This window comes from Prionailurus bengalensis, chromosome F2, assembly GCF_016509475.1.
Source record: "Prionailurus bengalensis isolate Pbe53 chromosome F2, Fcat_Pben_1.1_paternal_pri, whole genome shotgun sequence".
Taxonomy (NCBI): Eukaryota; Metazoa; Chordata; class Mammalia; order Carnivora; family Felidae; genus Prionailurus; species Prionailurus bengalensis.
The window spans coordinates 51987691-52013170 of NC_057353.1; the positions used below are offsets into that span (position 1 = coordinate 51987691).

Sequence of the window (25480 nt, forward strand, 5' to 3'; positions counted from 1 at the left end):
ATTATTTTGAATGGCAGTTTCATAAACTGTATTTTTTTACCTAGAAATATGTTAATTACTTGACTCCCAAGATAATATTCCTATGTAACTTTCTATATATTTCAAGTATTTATAGCTCTGTATTATAATCATTGGATTTATGTCTGCCATTCTAAGTCCCTTAGAAGCAAGGATCTTACATTTTATTAGATACAACTCATTTAGTATTATTGTCACATGTTTTTCCCAGAAATTGTCAGAGTTTATATTTCTAATAATCACCTGTAGCTTTCTGAATGTTCAGCTGTTTAGTGGCTTACGAATGAAGCTAAAATGATAGGTTCCTGGCTTTGTTAGTATAAAGGATCTCAGTGGGTTTTTTAAATAATTATCACATAAAAATATTATCTTTGAGAATTTCCAGGGTCAAACAATTTTCTCACATTTTTTTTTTCTTCACATATTGGTGAAGAAACATGGAAAGAGGTGGAACCAATGTTAAGTGTAAATAAAAAATAAATAGCTAAAATTTACCATGTGTCAGTAAGTATTGTCATTCATTCCCAACCTCAACTTGGCCTGGCTGGTTTTTTTGTTTTTTTGTTTTTTTTTTTCTTCTGGACCGATTCTGCATCCTTTTCTATCCTCTTTTGGGCTTTAGACTATATCAGCAGGCTCCCTAGACCTGCTTTTCCTGGTTTTGGTTTTTCGAGAACATTGGCAGAAGATAAGACGAAAGGAGTGAGAAAGGGGCATATTTATTCTCCTAGCTCCCTCCCTACAAGGTCACTTCAGAGTGGCTCCATTCTCCAACCTCTCATCTCATCAGACAACCCTTTCCACAGATTCCTCTGTAGGTATCTGTTTCTCCCCTTAACCTTTTTAGGCCTATGGATGATAAGGAAGCCTCTGTTGTTCATATACGCTGCATAATACTTTTGTAAATAGTTCCATTTTTAAACTCTCTACATTAACTCAAGTTGATATGCCACCAGCTTCTTCTGGTACCTGACCAATAACAGTGTTTATTTTACATATAAGGAAACTGAGGGAGAGATGTTAAGTAATTTGTGTCTAAGGTCCTTCGGTTAGCTAGTAGCTGAGTTAGGATTCCAAACCAAGTAGTCTGATCCAGAGCTCATATTCTTTATTACCACTTTATAGCTGGAATATCAAAATGTGTAATATTTAATCATATTGTACAAAAAAAGATGACCATAAGTCAACCTTTTCGGTTCACTTGGTCTAGCAATGCTTTGCTTTTTGCACATTTGAATATTTGGGGCAATGATTGAGGCTCAGTAGATAGATGTTTATACTCTGTACTTTTAAGGACCTTTCTATCCCTAGTGGCTAAAACAGAATTGCACAAAGAAACTTCACAAAGCCCTGATGAGCTTCCAACTCACTGCATTAAGAATCAGAATCTGTAAATACCAGTCAAAACCAGCTGCATAGAGATACTGATCATTTGGGTAATGTACATGTATGTAAGTTATTATGAGATCTAATTACAATTCCTCCGAACGTTTTTTTTTTTAAAAAAAAGAAATGTACTCTTATGTGCTATACTTTGAACATTTACTAAGCCAATCTATATATTCCTTTTAATAGGATTGCATTGACAAATCGGGATTGCTATAGATACAGAATTTGAGACTTTGAGGGAACCTAACAGATCATGTTCAATGAGATGCATCTTCATATAAGGAAAGCATTTGACAGTGTTTCTTGATTATAGTTTTTGTGAATGATATGGTTACATAGTAGGTAATGTTGTCAGCTGGATTTGGCAGTCACTGAACAACCATAAATTTCTTGATAGTTTTGTGCCAGCCTGCAAGGGGCTTTCCAATGGCTCTGGAATTGGCTTTTTTCGCCCGGTGCACATGTATCAGTTGTTCAGAAGAATATTTGAAAGGGAAGGTGTATAGTATTGCAGTTAAGCTTACTAGTTCATGTGTTGACAAGTTGGGTTTACATATTGGCTTCATCTTACTTATTGGGAAAGTTACTGAACTTGGTTAACCATAAGTTTCCTTTAAAATTAAGGTAATAGTATATACCCATATCAATGATTTGAAGATTAAATGGCTCATATAGCCATTAAATGTAACAAATAATCATAAATATCCAATATTATTACTAATATCCCTTTTTCAATGAGTGTAAATTTGATTAGTTCGTATCACAAGATAAAAAGATTGAGAACTTTGTCAATGTATATTAATGATTGAATAGTGTTATGCAGCTGTTAAAATCTAATTCTATTTTAGGTTTTCAAAAATGTAATCATAACATATTAAATATAGTTATTTTGCAGCATTCTGTGCTGATCTTCCTTCAAAAAATGTATGTCGAGTATCTGTCCAAATGGTAGAGATTTCACCCCAGCATATTAGGAGAGAGATATGAAATTCAAAAAGGGAATCTAAAATTTTATCCTCATATAGACTTAAGGAGTTAAATCCATTTATTGAAGCGGAAAAAGTAATGTTAAAATTTGAGAGTGCTTTTCAAGTATTTCAGAGTCTTTGAGATTGAAGAGGAGGCTATTTTTTCAAAAGGCCAAGTCAAACCTATTGGGTATTAGTTACGAAGTGCCTAATTTTAGCCCAAACTTCTGAAGAACCTTGCTGCTATGAAAACTGTTCTACAAGACACTGTGCGTTAATTCAGGAAGTGTAAAGTGCCTCTGGAGGTATTTAAAACAAAGAATAAAGAACATTTGTCTAGCCTTCCTACATTGTACACAGTGTTGAACTTTGGGAGGACCCATGAGTTCTAAGGAGTCTCTGAACTTGGATATAGACAATTTTAACTGAAATATATTTTTTAAATTAAGACTATAAGTAGCAAACTGTAGGGTAGCACTGTGCATGCCTGTGTCCCCAATACAATTCACAGATATTTTCAAATCACTTTAGTGTTATAGATATTGGAAATATTGTTTATAGCCATCTAGTTCAAAAGTGTAATTATCAGCGTCGACACTAGGTTTTATTATTTCATGTTTAATAAGGAAGCATTTATGTATCAATTATGTATACATAACTATTATGTTAAAAATATATATCCAGTCTTAAAAATGTTTTGATAATTGTGTTTCAGTATAATTGTTTTTCTTTGTAGTCCTATATTTTAAGCATTGAAAAAAACATTCTGAAGAGAAGGCCCCTAGGTAGGCTTCACTATGAGAATGGTCCGTGGCACTAAAAGAGTTAAGAATCTGTGATCTAATTACTTAATATTACTTTATAATACTAATACCTTGTAGAATGGCATTGATAAACTCTTTGTAGCTTAAGATTTTAAAAGGCTCTTCCAGTGAATGGTTTTGACTGAGTTCCTATGTATCACAGACAAGCACTCCCATTTTTTCTCTGCTCCCAACACCTGAGGGATATATTAAATGGTCTCAGGAACAACTGAATGTGTGCATGCGTGCGTGCATGCATGTGTGTGTGGTATGAAGGTACAAGAGATGTAGTTTTCCTACATTTTCCAGATGATTCATAAATATATAACCCATTAAGAAATCATTGAAAATGTAAGTTTAAGCTGTGAGAAACCTTTACTGAATGTGAAAACAGTGCTGTTCTTTCCTGTATATTTTTTTTAAATGAGAATATTTTGAGCTAACCTCCAAAATGTGATGAGAATTAGGGAAAGCTATTCATTTGGCTTTAATAATGTGCTAATTTGTATTTAGTTCTCTGAAGTGCCTTTATTTATTTTTTTAAAGAATCCTGATGTAGTCCACCCAAAAGAAGCAACTCCCTTATCTACTCTTACTGGTATTCGACCTGCACGAGTTGTATCTTCAACTTCTGAGGAGGAAGAAGCATTTACTGAGAAATTTCTTAAAATTAATTGCAAATATATTACCAGTGGCAAGGTAAGAATTTTTAATCATGCTTTATTACTGAAATATCACGATTTGACATTTACATTTTAAATTATTGACATCAACTGCTTGAATATTTTAAAAAGATACTGGTGGAAATCCTTTGTATGGACTTTGCTTATAACTAACTTAGAATCTGGTGGTCTTTTGCAGTTGTTAAAGGCAATGGGATATAAATTTACTATAATAAATTACCCCTAATTTGCTATTGATAGAATATTTCAAAAAGCTGATATAAAATGACCATTTCTGGGCACTGTTTGGAGTGATAACTCTTGCAAACTTGGTATAGCACACAAAAAGAAGATAACTACTGTTTATTCAATACTTACTGTATGCCAGAAAGTATATGAGATGTTTCAGTTATTTCCTCAACTCAAAATAATCCTATGAAATGGGTGGTTCTATTCATTCTTCACAGGAAAAAAACAAACAAACAAGCAAACTTTCAGGAAAGGTTAAAGTCCAAGGTAAGGTTTCTCTGTCATGGCCTGAATTCAAACCCAGTGTGAATGTTTCATCTGCCACACCTTGCTGCTTTTGTATGCAAAGAACTTCTAGTGTGCAGAGGGAGTATAGTAAAATAACAGAATTGGAGAATAAACTCCAGATATTACTTAGAAAGTAACTGTAGTATGTTATTAACTTTAGAAGCCACACATGGTTTTCTTTTTCTCTCAGAACTTTAAAGATGTTTCTTTCAGACCTCCTGTTTTCTGTCTTGCACTATTTCTGAAGAGAACTCTTAACACAATTTTTATATTTGGTGTTGTGTACAACATAGATAATTTTCTTTGGTTGCATTTAAAATAGTCTCTTCAAGGGCGCCTGGGTGGCTCAGTCTGTTAAGCATCCGACTTTGGTTCAGGTCATGATCTCACTGTTGGTGAGTTCAAGCCCCGCCTCAGGCTCTGTGCTGACAGATTGGAGCTCAGAGCCTGGAGCCTGCTTCGGATTCTGTGTCTCCCTCTCTCTCTGCCCTCCCCCACTCGCACTCTGTCTCTCTCTCAAAAATAAATAAACATTAAAAAATCTTTTAAATAAAATAGTCTCTTCATCACTGATTTTGAGCAATTGGTTTATGGTGTGCCTTGGCATATTTTTCTATTTGTTTTGCTGAGGATTCATTCAGCTTCTTGAATCTGTGTGTTTATAGTTTCTATCAGATTTGGAAAATTTGGGACCATATTCAATTTTTTTTTCTCCATCCGCTCCTCTTCTTTGGGAATTCCAATTATGCATATTTTAGGCTGTTTGATGTTATGTCTCATAGCTCACTGATACTCTGTTCTTGTTTCTTTTTCTCTATTTTTTGAACAGTTTTAATTGCTATACCTTTAAGTTCACTTAATGTTTTTTCTGCCATGTCTAATTTGCTTTTAATTCTTTTGAGCATATTTTTCATCTCTGTAAGTTCAAACTGGCTCTCATATCTTCCTTCTCCATAACTACCATGCACAATCTACCTTATTTATTCTTGAATATATGGAATATAGTTATAATAGTTATTTTAATGTCTTTCTGTGAATTGTTTTCTCTCTCACTTCTGGATTTGTTTCTGTTAATTGACTTTTCTCATTGTGATGAGTCACTTTTTTCTTTTTGTTTACATGCCTAGTAATTTTTAACTGGATATCAGATATAAATTTTATCTTCTTGGGTGCCAGATATTTTTATATTTCCCTACCTATTTTTGTGCTGTTTTCTGTGACTCAGTTGTCTTTTGGAAACAGCTTGATCATATCATGACTTGTTTTAAGTTTTGTTGGGCAGAACCAAAGCAACTATAGCTAGTTTTACCCTTTACTGAGACAATTCCCTTCTGAGTTTTCTGGGGCCCTGTAAATTACATGTTTTTTTTGCTGTGGTTATTAAGAACACAAACTGAACCTTTCTCTGTTGTCTCTGTGAATTGTTTCCTCTGCTTCTTTTGAGTGTTGCTTCTTTTCTCATCCTGGGATAGTTGCCATATACATAGGTAGCATTCAGTGCTCAGCTAGAAACTTGAAAGAAGACCTCTGTGGACCTTCAAAGCATTCTGAATAGGAAGGGCTCATCTCTCCTTTCCTTTCTCTGCCTCTGGCCTGGAAACTCTCCAGTCAGTATGCTGCGGCATTTGTAGAGTTCATCCTTATTTGTTTTCCCTTATTCACATGGCACTCCCCAGCATTCTAGTAGCTGCACATAGTCCTTTCATGTAGTGTGTGTGTGTGTGTGTGTATGGTTTTAGTAGTTTTAGGCAGAATTAGTTCTTGACTAGAAGCAGAATTTCAGCTGTAAGTATTTGAATAACATTTTTATTCAAGTATCAAAGCAAAGATAAAGTCATTGTCAGAGTTAGGAACAACCTGCAGCCTGGTGTCCTTGGAACCTAATCACTTACTGGAGGCTGGCTCTTCTATAGGTTTACTGTAGTAAAGGTTATTTATGTAAAAATTGTGGAAATTTATCAACAATAATTATAATAGTTAAATTAGAGTGGACTTAAGACTGAAAAAAAAGATGGGTACAAGCGTTTAGTCTGCTGGGATGGTTTCCCACATCATAGTTTTTTATCTTCTAGTATATACAGAAATATTATAGTGTAAGCGGTAACTTTTACAGACAGACTTTATTTTCTCCATGGAAGATTAGTCTGGTAATTGTACATAAAGGATTGACAGTTGTTAATACCAAAGAGAAATCTGTGATTAAAATTTCTGAAGGTCATGTGGATTAAGAAGATATTTTAATTTGAAACCTCTGACTGTAACATGTTCTTGCTCCTGATAATATATCCAGATTTATGAAATAGTATTAAAAAGAATGAAGGGGGAATGCTTAACTATGAGTTTATGATTTCAAACTTGATCTTGGGTTAGATGAATTTCAGTAAGATTTCAAACTTGGTCTTGGATTAGATGAGCTTGAATATAATTTCAAACTTGGTCTTGGGTTAGATGAATTTGAGCAGTTACTTTCTCAAAAGGTTTTTGTGAATTTTATGTTGAAGTAGTGTTTCTCGTGGCCAACTCTTGATTTGGGGGAGTAACATCTGACACAATACCTCAGAGTCCCACCTAGAGTCAGAGGAAGAGAGGCTTGAAGAATATGTTAGCACATCCTTCAATAGCAGCAAATAAGTGTGAATTCCTGGGAATTCACATTACCAGGTTGATCAGTCTAGTGTTAAGAGGCAGGGCTCTAAGCCTCTTCTAATCCAAGAAGTAGAAGCATAGTTTTTGAGAGGCTTTACACATGATTTCTGTAGTTATACTACTAAGAGTAGCAGTATTCTAGAATTAATAGGTATACTGAATTAAAGCATAATCATTAATATTGGGCCTTTTCTGTCACATACCTAATAATCATTGTCTTTGCAAAAAAAAAAAAAAGTGAAAGATAGTGTGTAATGTTATGCCAGTGAACCTGATATTATGCCATTATTTAAAACTAATGCTTACTTGAAATTTATGAAATCAAGGATGACCTGATGTTTTTCCAAAAACTTGGTGTTTGCTTTCCTTAATTCTTACTGATCTTGATTTTACTTCTCAAATAACAAGTTTATACAGGGCAAGATAGAGTAAGGAAGATAGAAGATCGGAAATCTTTAAGATTTTTACGTTGTATATACTCTTTATTATCTATTGCGTAGGTTATCTGTGGCAATGTAAATGTCCCTACAACATACTTTACCATTACTCTTTGACTTCTGTTGGCGTATGATCCAGGAATATAGACTGATATATATGAATCTATTTAAAATACCGTTCAAAATATAATTAGGCCATGGATTATATAAAGTTACTCCCTACTTAGGTGGTCCCTAGTCTGAACTAAAACAAATGCTGTTTAGAGTTTTAGATCGATTCTTTTTTTGCCACCAAAACCCACCAAAATGCCTGCAAACACATATGCTTCTTTCCAATATTGCATGTAGCTACTACAAATAATAAGTACGTTTTATTATCTTGAACCATCCGCATTAACTTTTTTCCACTTACAGTTGGGTGACCATTTTAGGTAGAGTTTTCTGCTTTTGGTCTTTTACTTGATCATTTTTAATGGTAGTGTCTGTCATAACTTAAGTTTTATGTTTTTAAAGTTAAGCCAGGTAAAAGGTAAAAAGGTAAGCCAGAGCTGAATATGGACTTCGAAGGATGATATGATACCAATCAAGCGGGATTTGAGTTTTTCTTCTCCTTAATAGCTTCAGAAGAAAAGATAAGACAACTTTGAAGTAACTACTTAGTTTATTTTTAGAATTCTGTCTGGCTTTACACTTTTATACTTACGGAATATGGTAATAGATAGGAGTTAAAATGGGATTAAGGAATATTTAGCACATTTGGAGTGACTGTAGTTTATACTCGAATGTGGAAGGATTTTAGTAAAAAGCACAGACTGCCTGGATTTTTAATCTTGATTCCTTTGCTTTTCAGTTAGCCATGTTATTTATTACTTAGGATAAGTTGTCTAGCCTCTCAACAACCTTAATTTTCCCATCAGTATAATCATCTCATAGCTATGATTGTGAAGATCAAATAGACAATGATTTATATAAAGCGTGATACATACAGAGCTTTCAATAAGTATTAGCTGATATTAGTGGGATCGGCTTCCTATGGATTTTAATTTGCTCATTTTTAAATTGAGAGGTTGGACTCTTCGTATTTATATTGCTATTTATTAAATGTATTTGAAATTTCATAGTTTTTTATGATTAAATTAAAATGATTACTATGCCTATTCTTACAGATGAAGAAACTGAAACTTTGCATGCCCCAAGTCAAATAGCTAGGCAGTAACAGAGGCAAGTTGAAACAGAGACTTTTTTTAAAGAATATTTTAAAGAGATTATGCTATTTTTCCCTTGTATTGAATCATCAACACATAATTTATTAAACCTGCATTGTGTATATGAAACTATATTTGGTACCTCTAGTGAGGGAACAACACAGGAAGCAGAATGTAAATTAGTGTAAAACGTATAAAATGTTTTCATGAGAGTGTCATAGTGCTTGAATGTACTACTTTTATATATAACAGAAGGCTAACTTCAGAAGAAAATTCGTAAAAACAGCTAGACTACTTTGTGAAAATTTAAGCTTTGAAGATTAAATGTTATTGTCTTTTTTCATCTTAGGGCACAGTCAGTGGTGTGCTGCTGGTTACACCAAATAATATAATGTTTGATCCACATAAAACTGACCCTTTGGTTCAAGAGAATGGCTGTGAGGAATATGGCATCATGTGTCCAATGGAAGAGGTGATGTCAGCTGCAATGTACAAAGAAATTTTGGATAGCAAAATAAAGGAATCTTTACCCATGTAAGATTGGTATTTATTCTCTTTTGTGATTTTATTACATCTAGATAGTTGGCCCTTGTCGAATACTCTTTAGTATTTTTTTTTATTATAACTGCTTTTCATTTTGTCAATAATGAAAAAGTATATGTAGTATTGAAAAGATTATTCTTAACACACCTTAAACAATTAGGAATTGTTTTAGGTTTATATTTGTATATTTTGTCAGAGAACTGGATGTTTAAAGTTAACCTATAAACCTCATTTAATTTAGTGTTTACCAGCTCTTTTTATAAAGACACAGAATTTTAAATTATTTCTGTGACTAATATAAGGTAATACAAGTGAACTAGTGTAGCTTTCAGATTTTTCTTACAAGAGCCTGAAGAGTCCAGTGTGGGATATGGGGGAGATCACATGAGCATCATTCTTCCTCAGTTAATCTTGAAAGAGTTAACCTTGGAATATACCGGTCAAGGGATTTGTAGGATTCAAATAACATAGGTATAAGACTGCAACTCAGCACAGCCTTTGAAAGTGACGTGCTTGACCACAGGAATGACCAGAGATAAAAAGGAGGAATAAGAAATAAAAGGGGAAGAAGACAGTATACCAAAAAAGGAAGGAGAAGAAGAAAGGAAGAAAATTGATATGTAACAAAAGAACACCCTCTATTCTTCCATACATACTTTGTCAACCATTTAAAAATGGCTTCACTTTAACTGAGCCAAAGATATATGTTCCTTTATTAGCCCACAGGGATGTGGATCATTGTTCTAAAATTAACTCGTGTGGTACAGAACTGCTTAGCTAGGAAAGGAGCAAATTATTTTTGTTTCTGAGGCAGAGTACATGAGTTGTTAGGATACCTGTGGTAGAATAAAATCCCTTATTCAAGAAGTGTCCATTATACTTTCCATTCAATAGATAATATTGTGGCTTGGTAAACTCCTCAGTAGAGGTGCAGATAATTCCTAGAATATCCTCTACTTTAGTTATTTTTGTAGATCATCATCCAAAGTCACTTTGAGCAAGTAAGTATTGTTGAAGTGGGTGGAGGGATGAGAAAAAGATAAAGGAGTAAAGGATTCGGTTAAAAGAAAAACAAGATTATATATGAATGCGTATATTGTCAGTCACGGTTGAGGTTTTTATTATGATTCTTTGGGATTCTCTTATGCTGAATGATCTGTAAGTATTCCACCAGGATGATGTAGAGCTCCTCTTTTTTGCAGATCGCTATTTTATAATTTAGAATGTCACCTGGAAAGACGATACATTTGGTCCAAACATTTAAAAAATTCCTCCAAAAAGAAGTGTCTTTTCAGTTCTTGCCTTATAAATTAATTAAAAACATTATTTGGCAGCAAATCAGATAAATAAAGCAAGTAGTTTTGCAGAGTAATGTCATGTGTAGCAAAACTGACTTACAAGATTTGATTGATTTTCTTCCATCTTCTGCTTGGGAAGTTGATTTCAAAGGTATTGTTCTGGAACCGTGTTAAGCAGAAGCAGCATCATTGACAGAAATAAATATTTAGTCTTTTAGCATATTAACTGTGAAGGTTTTACAGCCTTTATTCAAACATAGATTCTCTTACATTTATTAATTTTGTCTCTTACCTAAGGGTCTTAGTAAGCATCCGACTTCACCTCAGGTCATGATCTCACAGTTTGTGGGTTCGAGCCCCGCGTCGGGCTCTGTGCTGACAGCTCAGAGCCTGGAGCCTGTTTCAAATTCTGTGTCTTGTTCTCTCTCTCTGCCCCTCCCCGTTCATGCTCTGCCTCTGTCTTAAAAAATAAATAAACATTAAAAAAAATTTTTTTTAAGTAAATGTTCATATACAGTTTCTCAAAATTTTGCCTTTTGCCAAGTTCCAAGACCCTATATATGCAATTTGAATGGATCACCAGTAGATGACACTATTACATTTTTAATAGCACAAATCACATGCTTTTGTCTCCTAAGGTGAATCAGATAAAAGGGAGGGAGAGAGATATATGAATTGTAATTCAACTAACACCTTTTTAAAAAATACATTTTACCTATTCTAGTTATAAAAATTGTACATACTTCTATGAAATTTGAAAAATATCAAAAAAGAATAAAAGTATTATCCAGCTTCACCATCCAGAGACAGCCAGTTATTTTTGTTTCAGCTTACATTCCTGGTTTTTTTTCTATTCTTAAACAAATGTTCGTGGTTTCTCCACTCAGAACTACTATAATTTCCATTTGTCACAAACTGCTTTTAACCATCATTTTAAATTTCTGACTTTTATTTCATGCTTTATATAGATGTTTATACTACCTCCTTCTAGAACTTAAACTATCTAACTTTGAACATTAGTGCTCATATCTACAAATGCCATTAAATATGGAAGTCTTAATAGAATATAAACCATTCACATATGTAGTATCTGAACCTTTAGATGAACAAGTTTTCTCTGAATTAAGAGTGGTTTCTGGTAGCCTGAAGAATTCCAGTAAGTACTGCCTTAGTTCTATTCCAGTTGGTCTTCAGCTTTGCATTTGAGCCTAATATTTTAGTGCAATCTCTATTCAAATAGATTACAAATATCTATGTAAATAAATAATTACTGGGTGTTCATGTATCCATGTGGGTAATATCAATGTATTTTTTTCTTTATCAAGACATGTAAAATTTTAATCAAAATTTTATCTAAGCTAATTTTCCATATTCCATTAATGAATAATTTTTAGTGTAGAATTATAGCTTCACCCAAAAGTTACATCTTCAACCTCTTTTCAGGTAGATGAATTCAATTTGGAAATCTTACATTGATGTTTCCCAGATCTTAGATTATTGCAAAAGCTTGACTTAATTATTTGGCCTATCAGTATAAATCAAATTTTGATATGCTATTAAGTGATATATCCCTTTTAGAGAAACCTTTTTAGTACTAATTGAGTGTTAAGTTTGTGGGAAATAAAACCCTGCAACTTAAAAAGTAATAACTTTTAATTTTGTTTATTAACAGAGAGATAGATCAGTTATCAGGAAGGGATTTCTGCCATTTAAAGAAAATGACAAGAAGTAATACTGATGAAATAGACTCAAGAACCCGTGATGCAGGTAATGATAGTGCCAGCACTGCTCCCAGGAGCACCGAGGAGTCTCTTTCTGAAGATGTGTTCACAGAATCGGAACTCTCTCCTATACGAGAGGAGCTTGTCTCTTCAGATGAGCTTCGACAAGATAAATCATCTGGTGCGTCATCAGAATCTGTGCAAACTGTCAATCAAAGTGGTGGAGAATGTTTAACAGCCATATCAGAGTCTTCTACTACTGATCACTTAAAATCTGATTCTGGACATTCTACAAATGAAGTTGGGACTTCTCTTAAAACAGATTTAAATAATCTTGAAAAGGCCATTAAGGAAGGAGATCAGGCTACAGATAATTTTCAAGAGATCTCAGGCTCTAAAGAACAAAGCACAAGTATAAAAGGAAATGCAGACCAGGATTTTCTTAATGAGAATTCACTACATCAGGAAGAGGGTGAAAAAGAAAGTATATCTTTTGGGGAAGCAGCAGATTTTAAACAAAAGCAAACTGTCAACAAAGGAAAACAAGGAAAGGAACAAAATCTGGACTCCGAGGCAGAGGTAGAAGAACTCCGGAAACTCTGGAAAACCCATACTATGCAACAGACTAAGCAGCAAAGGGAAAATATTCAACAGGTGTCACAAAAAGAAATTAAGCATAAAATAGCAACTGCTGATATAGAAGGTAAGTGTTAAGGAATATATAAAGTGAATTCATCTTACTGCATATTATCTTCCTCCTTCCTCACGGACTAAAAAGCTGCTGTATCATAGGCCACTCTGAAGGACAGTCTAGTGGCCCTTGACTGCTACTTTTCTCCAGGGGTAAGTATATGGTGTCTAGTTCCTAGTCTTGTCTTTCCTTATCCCATGGCGGATTATACACATAATGAGCATCTTTTCCACCATGTGTACACCCTCCTGACTGTGTTCTATCTTTAAACAATTAATTTCTTGAAAATGCACACAAGTTCTGGAATACCTTTGATTTCTCCATTTCTCTTAGTTCTTGGTATGTTACCTCATTAAAAGGCCCTTTTTCATTGCGCATAAAATAATGTAATTGCAGTTTGTAATTGTTATAGTGTAATTGCCAAAGTTTGTAATTGTACCCTTTTTTAAAAAAGCGCAACTAGACGTACAAGTTTATTTCTGAAATTATTCCAAGTATCTGGAAGTTCATCATTGTCTGATTAAACATTTTCCTTTATAAAGCACCAAGAATAATAAATTAAAACGCCATTTCTCTTTCAGTTTGGTTTTTAGTAGTTTACTTAGTGAAAATTATAGTAGTAGACCATGTTGTTTTCTAATGTGCACTGCTTCCACTTAATACATAATGGGGTGTACTTCAGGGAACCTAGCCAGCATTTCTGATATTCTGGCAGAATATTGATTCTAATCAATCCAATTTACATATGAAATTATAAAACTTAAATTCAATAATTTATTGCTGAAATAAAGTTTACCGTATTAACCATTTTTAAGTTTAAATTTTAGTGGCATTAAGTACCTTCATGTTGTACAGTCATCACCGCTAGCCATTTCCAGAACTTTATCATCTTTGCAAACAGAAAAGGTATCCTGCACCCGTGAAGTAGTAACTCTTCATTCTCCCCTCCCCTCCCCTCACCTCCTGGCAACCACCATTCTACTTTTTGTCTCTGTGAACTTCTGTCTATATATGAGGCAACTCATATAAGTGGAGTCATAACAATATTTGTTCTTCTGTATGTGGCTTATTACCCCTAGCACAATGACTTTTAAGTTTTATCTTTGGTGTGGCATGTATGAAAATTTGCTTCTTTTTAAAGCTGAATAATACTCTATTATGCAGTTGACCCTTGAACAACATGGGTTTGAACTGTGCAGGCCCCCTTATACATGATTTTTTTTTTATTACAGTACAATACTGTAAATGTATTTCTTTCTTATGATTTTCTTTTCTTTTTTCTTTTTTTTTAATATCTATTTATTTTTGAGAGAGAGTGTGTGAGTCGGGGAGGGGCAGAGAGAGAGGGAGACATAGAATCTGAAGCAGGCTCCAGGCTCTGAGCTGTCTGCCCAGAGCCTGATGCAGGGTTCGAACTCGTGGAACCATGAGATCATGACCTGAGCCAAAGTCAGTCGCTTAACCAACTGAGCCACCCAGCCACCTCATGATTTTCTTTTTTTAAAGTTTATTTTGAGAAAGAGAGCACACAAGCAGGGGAGGGGCAGGGAGAGAGAGAGAGACAGAGAGAGAGAGGGAATATGAATCCCAAGCAAGCTCCCCACTGTCAGTGCGGAGCTGATGCAGGGCTTGAACTCAAACTGTGAGATCATGACCTGAGCCGAAATCAAGTCAGATGCTTAATGCACCCAGGTACCCGTTAGGATTTTCTTAACATTTTCTTTTCTCCAGCTTACTTTATTGTAAGAATACAGAATATAATACATATAACATACAAAACCTGTGTGAATCAAGTGTTTATATTATTGGTAAAGCTTCCAGTCAACAGTAGGCTATTAGTAGTTAAGTTTTGGGTGAGTCAAACGTTTATATGCAGATTTTTGACTGTGTTGGGGGTTGGTGTCCCTAACCTTGTCTCATTCAAGGGCTAACTATACATAACACATTGTTTTTATGTATTCATTTGTTAATGTACATTTGGGTTGTTTCCACCTTTTGGCCATTGTGAATAATGCTGCTCTGAACATTAGTGTACAAATATCTGCTCAGATCCCTCTTTTCCATTTTTTTGGATATATACCCAACAGTAGATTAGCTGGATCCTATGGTATTTCTCTGTTTAATTTTTTGAGGAACGCCCAAACTGTTTTCACAATGGCTGCACATTTTATATTTCCGCCAGCAATACATGAGAGTTTGGTTCAGTTTTTAAAATACGTACTGAATTTTCTTTGCACCATCTTTTTTAGATATCCTAATGATCTAAAGATTGTATTCAGTAGATGTTAAAGAATTAGTTTGCTCAAATAAAATTCTATAAAAGATTGAATACGAATAGTTCCTTTGTAATACCTTTTTCCTTATTCAGAACTAATGTTCATTAAAGAACATTTGACAAGTATAGGAAATTTTTAGAAAATTGATAAAAATTACCTGAAATTCATCAATGAAATACTCATTGTTAACAATTGTTACATTTATTTTTGATTTTTAGTGTGTATGTGTGTATACACACACGTTTAAATACACATGTATACGATTTTGATATCTGTAGGTATCTATACATAGATATTTTTTATATAAAATCAGGATGATAGTGTTGTATCCTTTGTTTACTTAATATTTTGTGTCATGAATAATTTCCCAAGTCATTATAGTTTTTGAAAATATGGTTTTTAATGGCCCTATATTTTAACAGCTTCCATATTGTTAACACATTCAGTTGTTATTAACAATTCATGTTATTTCCTGTCTTTGATATTTGTAAAGAATGCTGCTGTGAATATCTTTATTTGATATCCTTGTGTCTTACGGTTTTCTTATATTTTGAAACCTTTGAAAAAGATAAAGTGAGGGATTCTGTTTAACCTAATGTGGTAGATTACTTTCATTTTAGTGGGGTTTTTGGGTGTGGGATATGATGTTAAGTAGCTAGAAGTTCTGTCATAGGGAAATAATCCAGGTTTCTAATTTTTAGTGACTTTTTAATATAGCATGATTTAAAGGTACACAGCTGTGGAATATATTTGTGGGGAAAATGGTAAAGGTTCACTCTTTTAATCAGATGCAAATATTGGGGCTCATATAGATTATGCACCTTTTGCAGTATTGTACAGAAGAAAGCCATGACTAGTACCCAGCTCTCCTGACTGTAAAGTGTTTATTCTTCCATAGTATGCCAACTTCGGAAACATTATGTCCAAAATCCTGAATTCATTCATAGTGTCAGACCCTCAGTGTACCTTACATCAGCATCTCTATTTGGGAAGTTAGAGATAATTCAGGCTTAATAAACTGTCCAGATGGCTGAGTCCAGCATATTTTTGACTGTTATATCCTACTTTCATATATATGTAAAAGCTTCAGAAACTTTTTTTAGTAAATTTTTGTTTATTACAACTATATGAAAAGTAAACCTTTTAAAGTTCTGCAAATATTTTTAGATATTATTCTAGAAGGTTGATAGAGAACATGCAGAAAATTATGTTTGTGCATATAATTACTTTAATATGGTTGTTCCACACAAAAATTTAATAGAAGAGTTGCTGAAACTTTCACATTTTTTCTTAATGAGCTTAGACATAATTTCAGTTCATTACTTGGGTGCTAGTTCATTGGTCTGGTTGTACCTGTCACTTTACCTTTGGAAGAAAATAAAAGTTCCTTTAGAAAATTCATCTAAGTAAGTGTCAGTAAATTAAAATTGTATTCTATATTTGTTAGAAGTTTGGAGATAAACATCACTTTATCTGAATTTTTTAAGCATAGTATATGAGAATGGAATGAATTCTGTTTGTATCTCATTTCTAGGTTCTGCACTTTTAAAAGAAAAGAGAAGGCATCGATTGCATAAGTTCTTATGTCTCAGAGTTGGAAAACCAATGAGGAAAACATTTGTTTCTCAAGCAAGTGCAACAATGCAACAGTATGCACAGAGAGATAAGAAACACGAATATTGGTTTGCTGTGCCACAAGAAAGGTAAAAAACAAAAACATTATTGAGACTACTTGAATTAAAATTATCTTACATATCACTTAACACCAGTAGAAAAGTACTTTTAAAAACTTGACATCAAATCTTTTAAAAATAATTTAACTCCTATCTTGTGTTTTTTAATTTACCCCCCTTTTTTTAAATATATATTTTTTTGAGAGAGCATGAGCTGGGTAGGGGCAGTGAGAGAGGGGGGGACAAAGGATCCAAAGTAGGCTCTGTGCTGCTGCTCTGTGCTGACAGCAGGGAGCCCAGTGTGCGGCTCAGACTCATGAACTGAGATCATGACCTGAGCCGAAGTCTGATGCTTAACAGACCAAACCACCTAGGTGCCCCTTAAGTTACCCCAGTTTAAATTTTATTCCTCTTTGTGGTTTAATGCAAAAAAAAAAAAAAAATGAATTTTAGGTAGCTAAAATGTCATAGAGCAAGAAGTTTCATCAAAATATTAAATAGTATGGTTCTTACCTCAAGGTAGGTAATGATCTATAATCTCTTATCCCTGCTAATTGATAGCCACAAACATAGATATTTGAAATGTGTGTTTGATCCTCAAATAAGTTTATCAGGGATTTAATTATCTTTTGTAACAGCAGGTTTTTCTATGATAAAATTGAAAATGGAGAAAGAGACTTAAAAGATTAGATCATCTGTTTCTGAACCAAGAATGCATTGTGTGTTCCTAGTATGATTTAAAAGTTAAGCACATTAAATTTTTATTGACTTGGGAAAATTTTGTGTAATGTCCACATTTATAAATTGTTTATTTCTGTTTTAGATAATTAGGTCATTGTGTGAATGAGGTCACGATCTCAGGTTCAATTTCCCTTCCCATCACTAGTTTCTTTAAAGATAAACATTATCATGGGTAGCATCTGAGCTTACTCAAAAACATGCCAAGGAAAATCTTACTAGTTTTCTGAGAACAATTTGACAGAATACAGCCAAGTAAAATTTTTTTGAGTTAATGTCTTCCTGACATTAGGCTTTGTTATCTCCTTAAATAAAGCATAGTATATTTTGTATTTTAAGTCTTCAGGTTTTGTGAAGATATTTAACAAATACCATTTTGTAAATGCTAGGTCTATTATTAATAGTCACTTGTTCTAACAGGACAGACCACTTGTATGCCTTCTTCATTCAGTGGAGCCCAGAAATATATGCAGAAGATACTGGTGAATGTACCAGAGAACCTGGATTTATAGTAGTAAAAAAGCTTGAAGAATCTGAAACAAATGAGGATTCTACTAATGAAGCTGCAGCCAGAGAATGGGAGGTAAGGAGAAACATGTGCAGATTTTTTGTGGATCTTTTTTACTTCGTGTGAATTTATAGCTTTATAGTAGTACAGGCAAAGTCAAGTGATCTTTGCACAAAAGGATAATTTTTAAAGGTTTATTTTCCTTGCATACATGTTTATTGAATGAATCTGATTAGTGACCTTGGTTTACTACTATTTATTATTTTCCTTTTGATTTAAAATATTAGAGAAGCAACTTATCAACAATAAAATGACTTATTGAGTATATTTTAGAATACTAATTACTGTTTTACTAATTTTTATAAAACATTTATTTCTGATCTGATTCCTTTTAATATTATTTCCTGCACAGAAGAAGTACACTAGTTATTTGACACATTCATTCAAATTAGCACTGCTTTCTAAGTTCATTCCCAAGCACTATTTTGAAATGAATTTACATTAACGCTAGGGAATTAAGCTTAGGCTAATTTTACAAAGTGTAAAAATTTCACATGCTCAGATTTACTGAACTTGTTTAAATGGCCAGAATAACACTAATTAACTTTCTGTAACCTCTTGGAAATACATCTTTTAATATTACATATAATGTTTTACCTGCTTTGTCTTATCAGATTGATGGGGTGGCAAAATCTGTTTTTTCTGTTGTGGTTGCTTGGATTAATGTCTTCTTGATGCATTAGAAATTATAGAGCAGATGCTAAAATGTGATACTATATGGGATTAAATTTTGTTATCCATTTGGTGTTAATGTTTGTGGTTTACGTGATATGAATTTATGGTGTGTGTACTTAACATGTATAATGATTAAAGGTATACATGGCAAGTCTTTCATTTAAAATGTGAACCTGATTTTGAATTAAGTTCATTTTGTGTAGTCTGTTCAGCATCAGTTTGTACTGTAACTCCAATATTATGGAGGGAAAGAAGTAACATATATTGAACATTTATTTTGGGTTCTTTAATACTTTAACTAACATTATTAATCTTCATACCAGCTTTATTCACAGTAGGCCCCAAACTGGAAACAACCTGAATGCCTCCTATCAGGAGAATGTATAAATAAATTTTGGAAAATTCATGAAATTCCAAATAACATAGCAATAAAAAAGATCCACTTGCATAGGCAACAACATGGATGAATCTCATAGATAATGTGTTTAATTAAAGAAATCAAGCCAGGCATAAAAGAGTATATACTATATAATTACATTTACATGAAGTTCAACAAGGCAGAACTAATCAAAAGTCCATCAAACTGCCAATTTCTGGGGGTTGAGAGAGTCACTAGGGACAAGAAGGAACTTTTATAGAGTACTGGGAATATTCTGTATTTATTCTGGGTGAAGCTTAGTTACATGGGTGTTGACATACGTAAATAGTCTCTGTGTATTTAAAATTCGTTTTAGGAAGCTTTTAAAATAGAACAGATGATCAAAGATGGGTGCTTATACTATGGTAGCAACAGTTGAAGGTAGAGTGGAAGGTGATGAAATTAAGTTTTTAAAGCAGGTATTATTACCTAGGTGTTAAGACAGTATTTAATGACATCTAGATAACATTGAAGTTTCTAACTTGAGTGGCAAGGTGGGTGGCAATATTTTCAATCAGGTAATGGACTTTTCTCCATTGGAGTTGGAGCACTTAACCTTGGAAGTGATAGACTATCTGGTTGATTATTTGATTATTAACTATTTTGATTCAAAGGAATTGCCTCAGTTCTTGTGGCAGATTCTGCAAGTTGAAATTTCTAAAGAAGAAATAAATGTCTCCTCACTTGTTTTCAGCAAGAATTAATTCAAATAAAAAGTAAATGGCAGAGAAAAAAATTAATTTTAGAAACTTTTTGCTGTGTTGTCTAGGAACAGTCCTGTACTGTCTAGTCTGGTAGCCACATGTTTACTATGTGGCTATTTTGTACTTGAAATCTGGCTAATGCAACTAAGGGATTGAATTTTTAATTTTTCTTAATTTTAGTTAAATTTTAACGTGGATACTTGATTCAGCTATTGGATAAGTTTTTAATACTTTTGGAACAACTAGGATAAATGAATTTTCCACTGTAAGTTTTATGAAATCTAAGTAAATCTAAATCTAAACACCATTAGGTATTTCCTGTGAAAATTTAATGTCTGACTTGAGGGGTGCTGTAGTGCAGAACATACGAATTCCTATAGATACAATAGTTACTGCCCACATGTAGCTATTCAGCACTTTTGGAATGTGGCTAGTATGAATTAACATGTTCCCTGTAAATACAAACTATATACTGGATTTTAAAGATCTAGAATTAAAAGAAAAATTTTAAATATCATTAATTTTTATATTGATTATGTTGAAATGACAGTATTTTAGATATATTGAGTTAAGTAAAAAACAGTTATTTTAACTTTTTTTAATGGATTTACTAGAAAATTTATAATCGCATATTGCTTATATTGTATTTCTCTTGTACCTTATGCTCCTCTAGTGCCCGATGGTTACTAAGTGACTAAAAAGTATGTATTTTTTAATCCAAAGCCCATTGTTTACATTAGGGTTCACTGTTGGTAAACAAATGTATAATGACATAAGTATTTTAAATGTTCTCATTGTACAAATGGAATTTTTTTTAGAGTACTTAGGTAAAAATAAATACTTCAAACTGTGAAGTGCTGTTGGGGGGCTTTTTTCTACCTAGAGACAGAGAAGAGGTGACTTAGAATATAGGATGAACTTATTATGGCTGCCAACATGGACATCAGTCTGTTTGATTAAAACTAGCTACTCTGCTCTGCTTACTCTGCTTCCTTGATACTTAGGAGATTATCATCCCTGACTGCTATTTAGGCAGAAATATATTGCTAACCAGAAATTTATACATTGGGAAAACTTTTGCATATGATTAACTTACTCTGCTCCAACTTCTCTTCTGTGTGAGTCCTGTCCCTCTCCCATTGTAAGCACCGTGAGGGCAGGATTTTGTCAGCTTCACACATGACTGTATTCTCAGAGCTAAGAACAATGCAAGCATATAATTCATTCTCAATATTATTTTTATATTGCTGTTTATTGGATTAAGGAATAAATTTGGGCATAGATTAAAATAGGATATAAAAGTTTTGCTCATTTTTCATGATAGTCTACATCCTAAAATAAGTTCTTATGCCAGTTGTAGTAAATTGGTCATAAATTTATGGATGCTGGAAGTTAGAATTAACTGGCAGTTCAGCCTCTCCTATTTTACACTGTTCTTTGTTCTGCTTTAACCTAATTCCGTGGTAGAGTTTATCACCTCAAAGGGCAGTACTTTTCATTTTAGGAGAACTCTGTTAGAAAGTTCTTTCTGAATAGTGAGTTTAAAGAAACATATCTCTATAAGTGTAATCCATTTGTTTTTGTTCTTCTGATGCACGTCAGCAACAAATGTTCTCTATATACTATGATAATCTGAAAATATTTATTCTTTAATCTTCCAGGATTATTTTCCCTGGTGTCTCCACTGTTTATTAACTCTTTATAGATTCAACATTACCTTCATCATTACTCTCAAATGTGTTAAAATTTAATCCAAACTATGGCACCCCAAATTACTAAAATGTGCACTTAAGATACCAAGAAAAATTCTATAATATTTGAAATAAATTCAGTTCTGAAATATGCACATTTAAAGTCCTATTTTTTTTCAATTTCTAATGTTCTTAAATTAAGGTCTTTTTTAAAAAAATTTTAGTATTTACGTTTATGTATATTTGAGAGAGAGAGAATGTGCACGTGAGTGGAGGGAAGGGCAGACAGAGAGAAGGAGACACAGAATCTGGAGCAGGCTGCAGGCTCTGAGCAGGCTGTCAGCACAGAGCCTGATGCAGGGCTCGAACCCACAAACTGTGAGATCATGACCCGAGCTGAAGTTGGATGCTTAACCGACTGAGCCACCCAGGCGCCCCTAATGTTTGTTTATTTTTGAGAGAGAAAAAGTGACACAGAGTGTGAGCCAGGGAGTGGCAGAGAAAGGGACACACAAAATCTGAAGCAAGCTCCAGGCTCTGAGCTATCAGCACAGCAGAAGTCAGACGCTCAACTGACTGAACCACCCAGGTGCCCCTCAAGTTGAAAGTCCTATTGAAGATCATTAGAAAATACTGAAATTTAAGAATTAGAAATGATGAGAAAAGGAAGAAAAGAGTACAGAATTAGAAATTTGTATAGTAAATTCCAGAGAGAGGTGAGAGCAGCAGAAATCTACATTGACTGCGAGCAGAGTTAGCCAATTTTAAAGTGGTCAGAAGTAAGAGCCTCTAATGACCCATCAGAACAAAGATTCCTGATTATTGGGAGAAAAAAACCTGAGAAATCTATGCATATGACTCAGGGTGTGTAAAAGATTAATATTCTTTACCATCTACTCTTTATTATTCTATTTTAGTCAGTACAAATGTAGTTAGCATAAAAATATCACCTTACCGGGGCGCCTGGGTGGCTCAGTCAGTTAAGCGTCTGACTTCAGCTCAGGTCATGATCTCAGTCTGTGAGTTCAAGCCCGGCGTCAGGCTCTGTGCTGATAGCTCAGAGCCTAGAGACTGCTTCAGATTCTGTGTCTCCCTGTCTCTCTGCCCCTCCCCTGCTCATGCTCTGTCTCTCTCTGTCTAAAAAATAAATAAAAAAAAAAATTAAAAATTAAAAAACATATATCACCTTACCTCAAGTTTGTTTTTTTTCAGCCGTAATGTCTTAAATTTCTTAATTATGAATCCTTCTGCTATTGGCAGATTAATGACCTTCCCTTTCAACTGAGAAGGAGGTACTTATGGTAGATTCTTTTCCCTTGGTTTCTGCCAGTGTCCAATGACAAGTAGAGAGCATGTGTAGTGAGGCTAATGGTTTATGTGGTGCATTGCAGTTTTGTGAAAAATGTTACTTTTTGGTTTTGATAGGGATTGTTTTTATGGATTTTCACTGACAAGGGAAGTATTCTAATGACATTTCAACAAAGTATTGGAAGGTCTTAAGGTAAAGGTGGGGAAAGATGCCTATTGGCACTATTTACTGATGATAGTGCCTTGATTTGATAAACAAACAAAAATAGAGATAAATAGTATAATGAAGTTGCATATACCAATCACTGTGCTTTATCGACTTATTCTATGATCCTTCCTTTTCCCCAGTTCACATTTCTTCAAATGTCATAAATATGTTTAAAATATATGTAACATGAATGTATTTTTATGATTTGTTCTTTGAATCAGGATGCAACTAAGCTCCAAATGTTTCAGTCAGTTAAAATGTCTCCTAAGTCTCTGTAAATGTAGATTCTCTGTCTATTTCTTTGCTGTGCTTTGTTTTTTTCCTTGTAATTTTCATTTTTAAGAAATCAGGTTTTTTTTCTCTAGGATGTCCTACGGTCTAGATTTTGTTGATAGCTTCCCCACAGTGTTATCAAAATGTTATTCTGTCTTAGATCTAGAGCAACCCATCTAATCATAGACTGTCATCTTTATTTTACAGATAATTTCTCTAAACTTGTTTCTTACTTAGCCCAAATCCTCGTTGTAGCAAATCATAATAGTTAATCGGTAATTCAGAGCCTATAGTCCTTTTCACCATACCAAATTCTCAGTCTTGGCAGAAACTTTTAATCATTTGGGGGAGCTTTCAAAACTTACTGCCTCAGGGTCACCTCAGACCAAGTCAAAGTCCGTATTCTGTACAGCTCCTTAGGTGATGACATTGTACAATAGAAGGGGAAAAACCACTTTGCTATCCCATGTCATCACTTCACATGTTGTGTTAAACATATGCAATGCTAAGACTGTGGAACATTCTTTCACACTACATTGACCATATTGTAATTTAATTTTCATGTTCCTGTCATGGAAGTTCCATTGTATAAAATATTTTTCAAAAAATTCCTCTTACTTTGTGTGTTGCATCTGCATACCTAAAACATAAATTTGGTTCACTATGGAGAATGGTTTAATTATTTTATGCCTTGACTTTTAAAAGCATATTGTTTCTTTGTTTTGTTTGTTTGTTTGTTTGTTTGTTTTATCAATAACAGGCAGAATTACTTCAGGCATAGCTCCCTTTATACACCAAAAGATTTTTATCATATTGTGTACTCAGAGGCACTACAAGGAGAGGGAAACCAAAAAACATACCTGACTGTGAGTCATTCATCACCACCTCTTGAACTTGTCCATCAAATACCTTTTGAAGTTTGATGTACTTGACAAGTGCCCAAGAATCTAATAGTATAGTCTAATGCAGTGGCTACCCTGATAAGCTTAAAATATCTTTGAAGCCTGTCTTTAAGACTCATGTGAATTTTGCATTCATCTTTTAAATTTATCTGTTGTATTATAAATGGAATTTTTAAAATTTCTTATCATGAAATGAAAGTGATACTACAGTAATATAAGTCAATTTTATTCTGTCACCAAGTACCACATGGCTCATGACTGCACCCTTCAGGTGGTATTACCCTCAACCCCAAGTACCAACTTCAAGAGACTCTCATTTAGAATCCTCTGAAAGTTTTGGGTTTCAAAGTGTCACGTGTTGGGTGTGCCAGTCTTGCTGCTTGATGACACAGGTCTCAAAAGTGGAGCTTTTTAAGCTACATTGCTTTTTTGTCCCACTTCTTTTGGGTTGACTTTCACTCTTTTTAGGATAAAAGCTAGCAAAAATTTTTCCGTTTTTCATCTCTAAAGTTAATTTTATACCACTTCTACTTCAGTATCTTTCATACTCCAGACCTACTAACTAAAACATCGATTGCCCCTAGAAAGATAAAAACAATTAAGTAATTGACTTTATTATATTAACTTTAATCGATTTATTTAGAAGTTTACCTCCCAGGTTTATACTTGTTGATTAAATTTTAAAATATGAGTTCACTAGTATTATGTGCCAAAAGATTATATGGCATAATAGTGTTTTTCATTTTTAAAATAGTAATGATTAAATCGATCCCATTTACAATTGCACCAAAACCCATAAAATGCCTAGGAATAAATCTAACCAAAGAGGTGAAAAATCTATACACTGAAAACTATAGAAAGCTTATGAAAGAAATTGAAGACACAAAAAAAATGGAAAAAGATTCCATACTCCTGGATAGGAAGAACAAATACTGTTAAAATGTTGATACTACCCAAAGTAATCTACATATTCAATGCAATGCCTATCAAAATAACACCAGCATCCTTCACAGAGCTCTAGAACAAATAATCCTAAAATTTGTATGGAACCAGAAAAGACCATGAATAGCCAAAGCACTCTTGAAAAGAAAACCAAAGCAGGAGGCATCACAATCCCAGACTTCAAGC

The 25480-nt window shown here is 33.7% G+C and overlaps 1 protein-coding gene across 8 annotated transcripts in view; it reads left to right on the forward strand.

Moving 5' to 3' along the window:
- Positions 1-25480, forward strand: part of OXR1 (oxidation resistance 1) — a 463965-nt gene that overhangs the window by 410886 nt on the left and 27599 nt on the right. For all 8 annotated transcript variants that reach the window (XM_043601587.1, XM_043601589.1, XM_043601591.1 and 5 more), the window contains 5 exons: positions 3725-3877; positions 9015-9199; positions 12179-12930; positions 16729-16897; positions 18026-18188. In XM_043601587.1, coding sequence (XP_043457522.1) covers positions 3725-3877; positions 9015-9199; positions 12179-12930; positions 16729-16897; positions 18026-18188 — 1422 coding nt within the window. The remainder of the gene's footprint in view (positions 1-3724; positions 3878-9014; positions 9200-12178; positions 12931-16728; positions 16898-18025; positions 18189-25480) is intronic.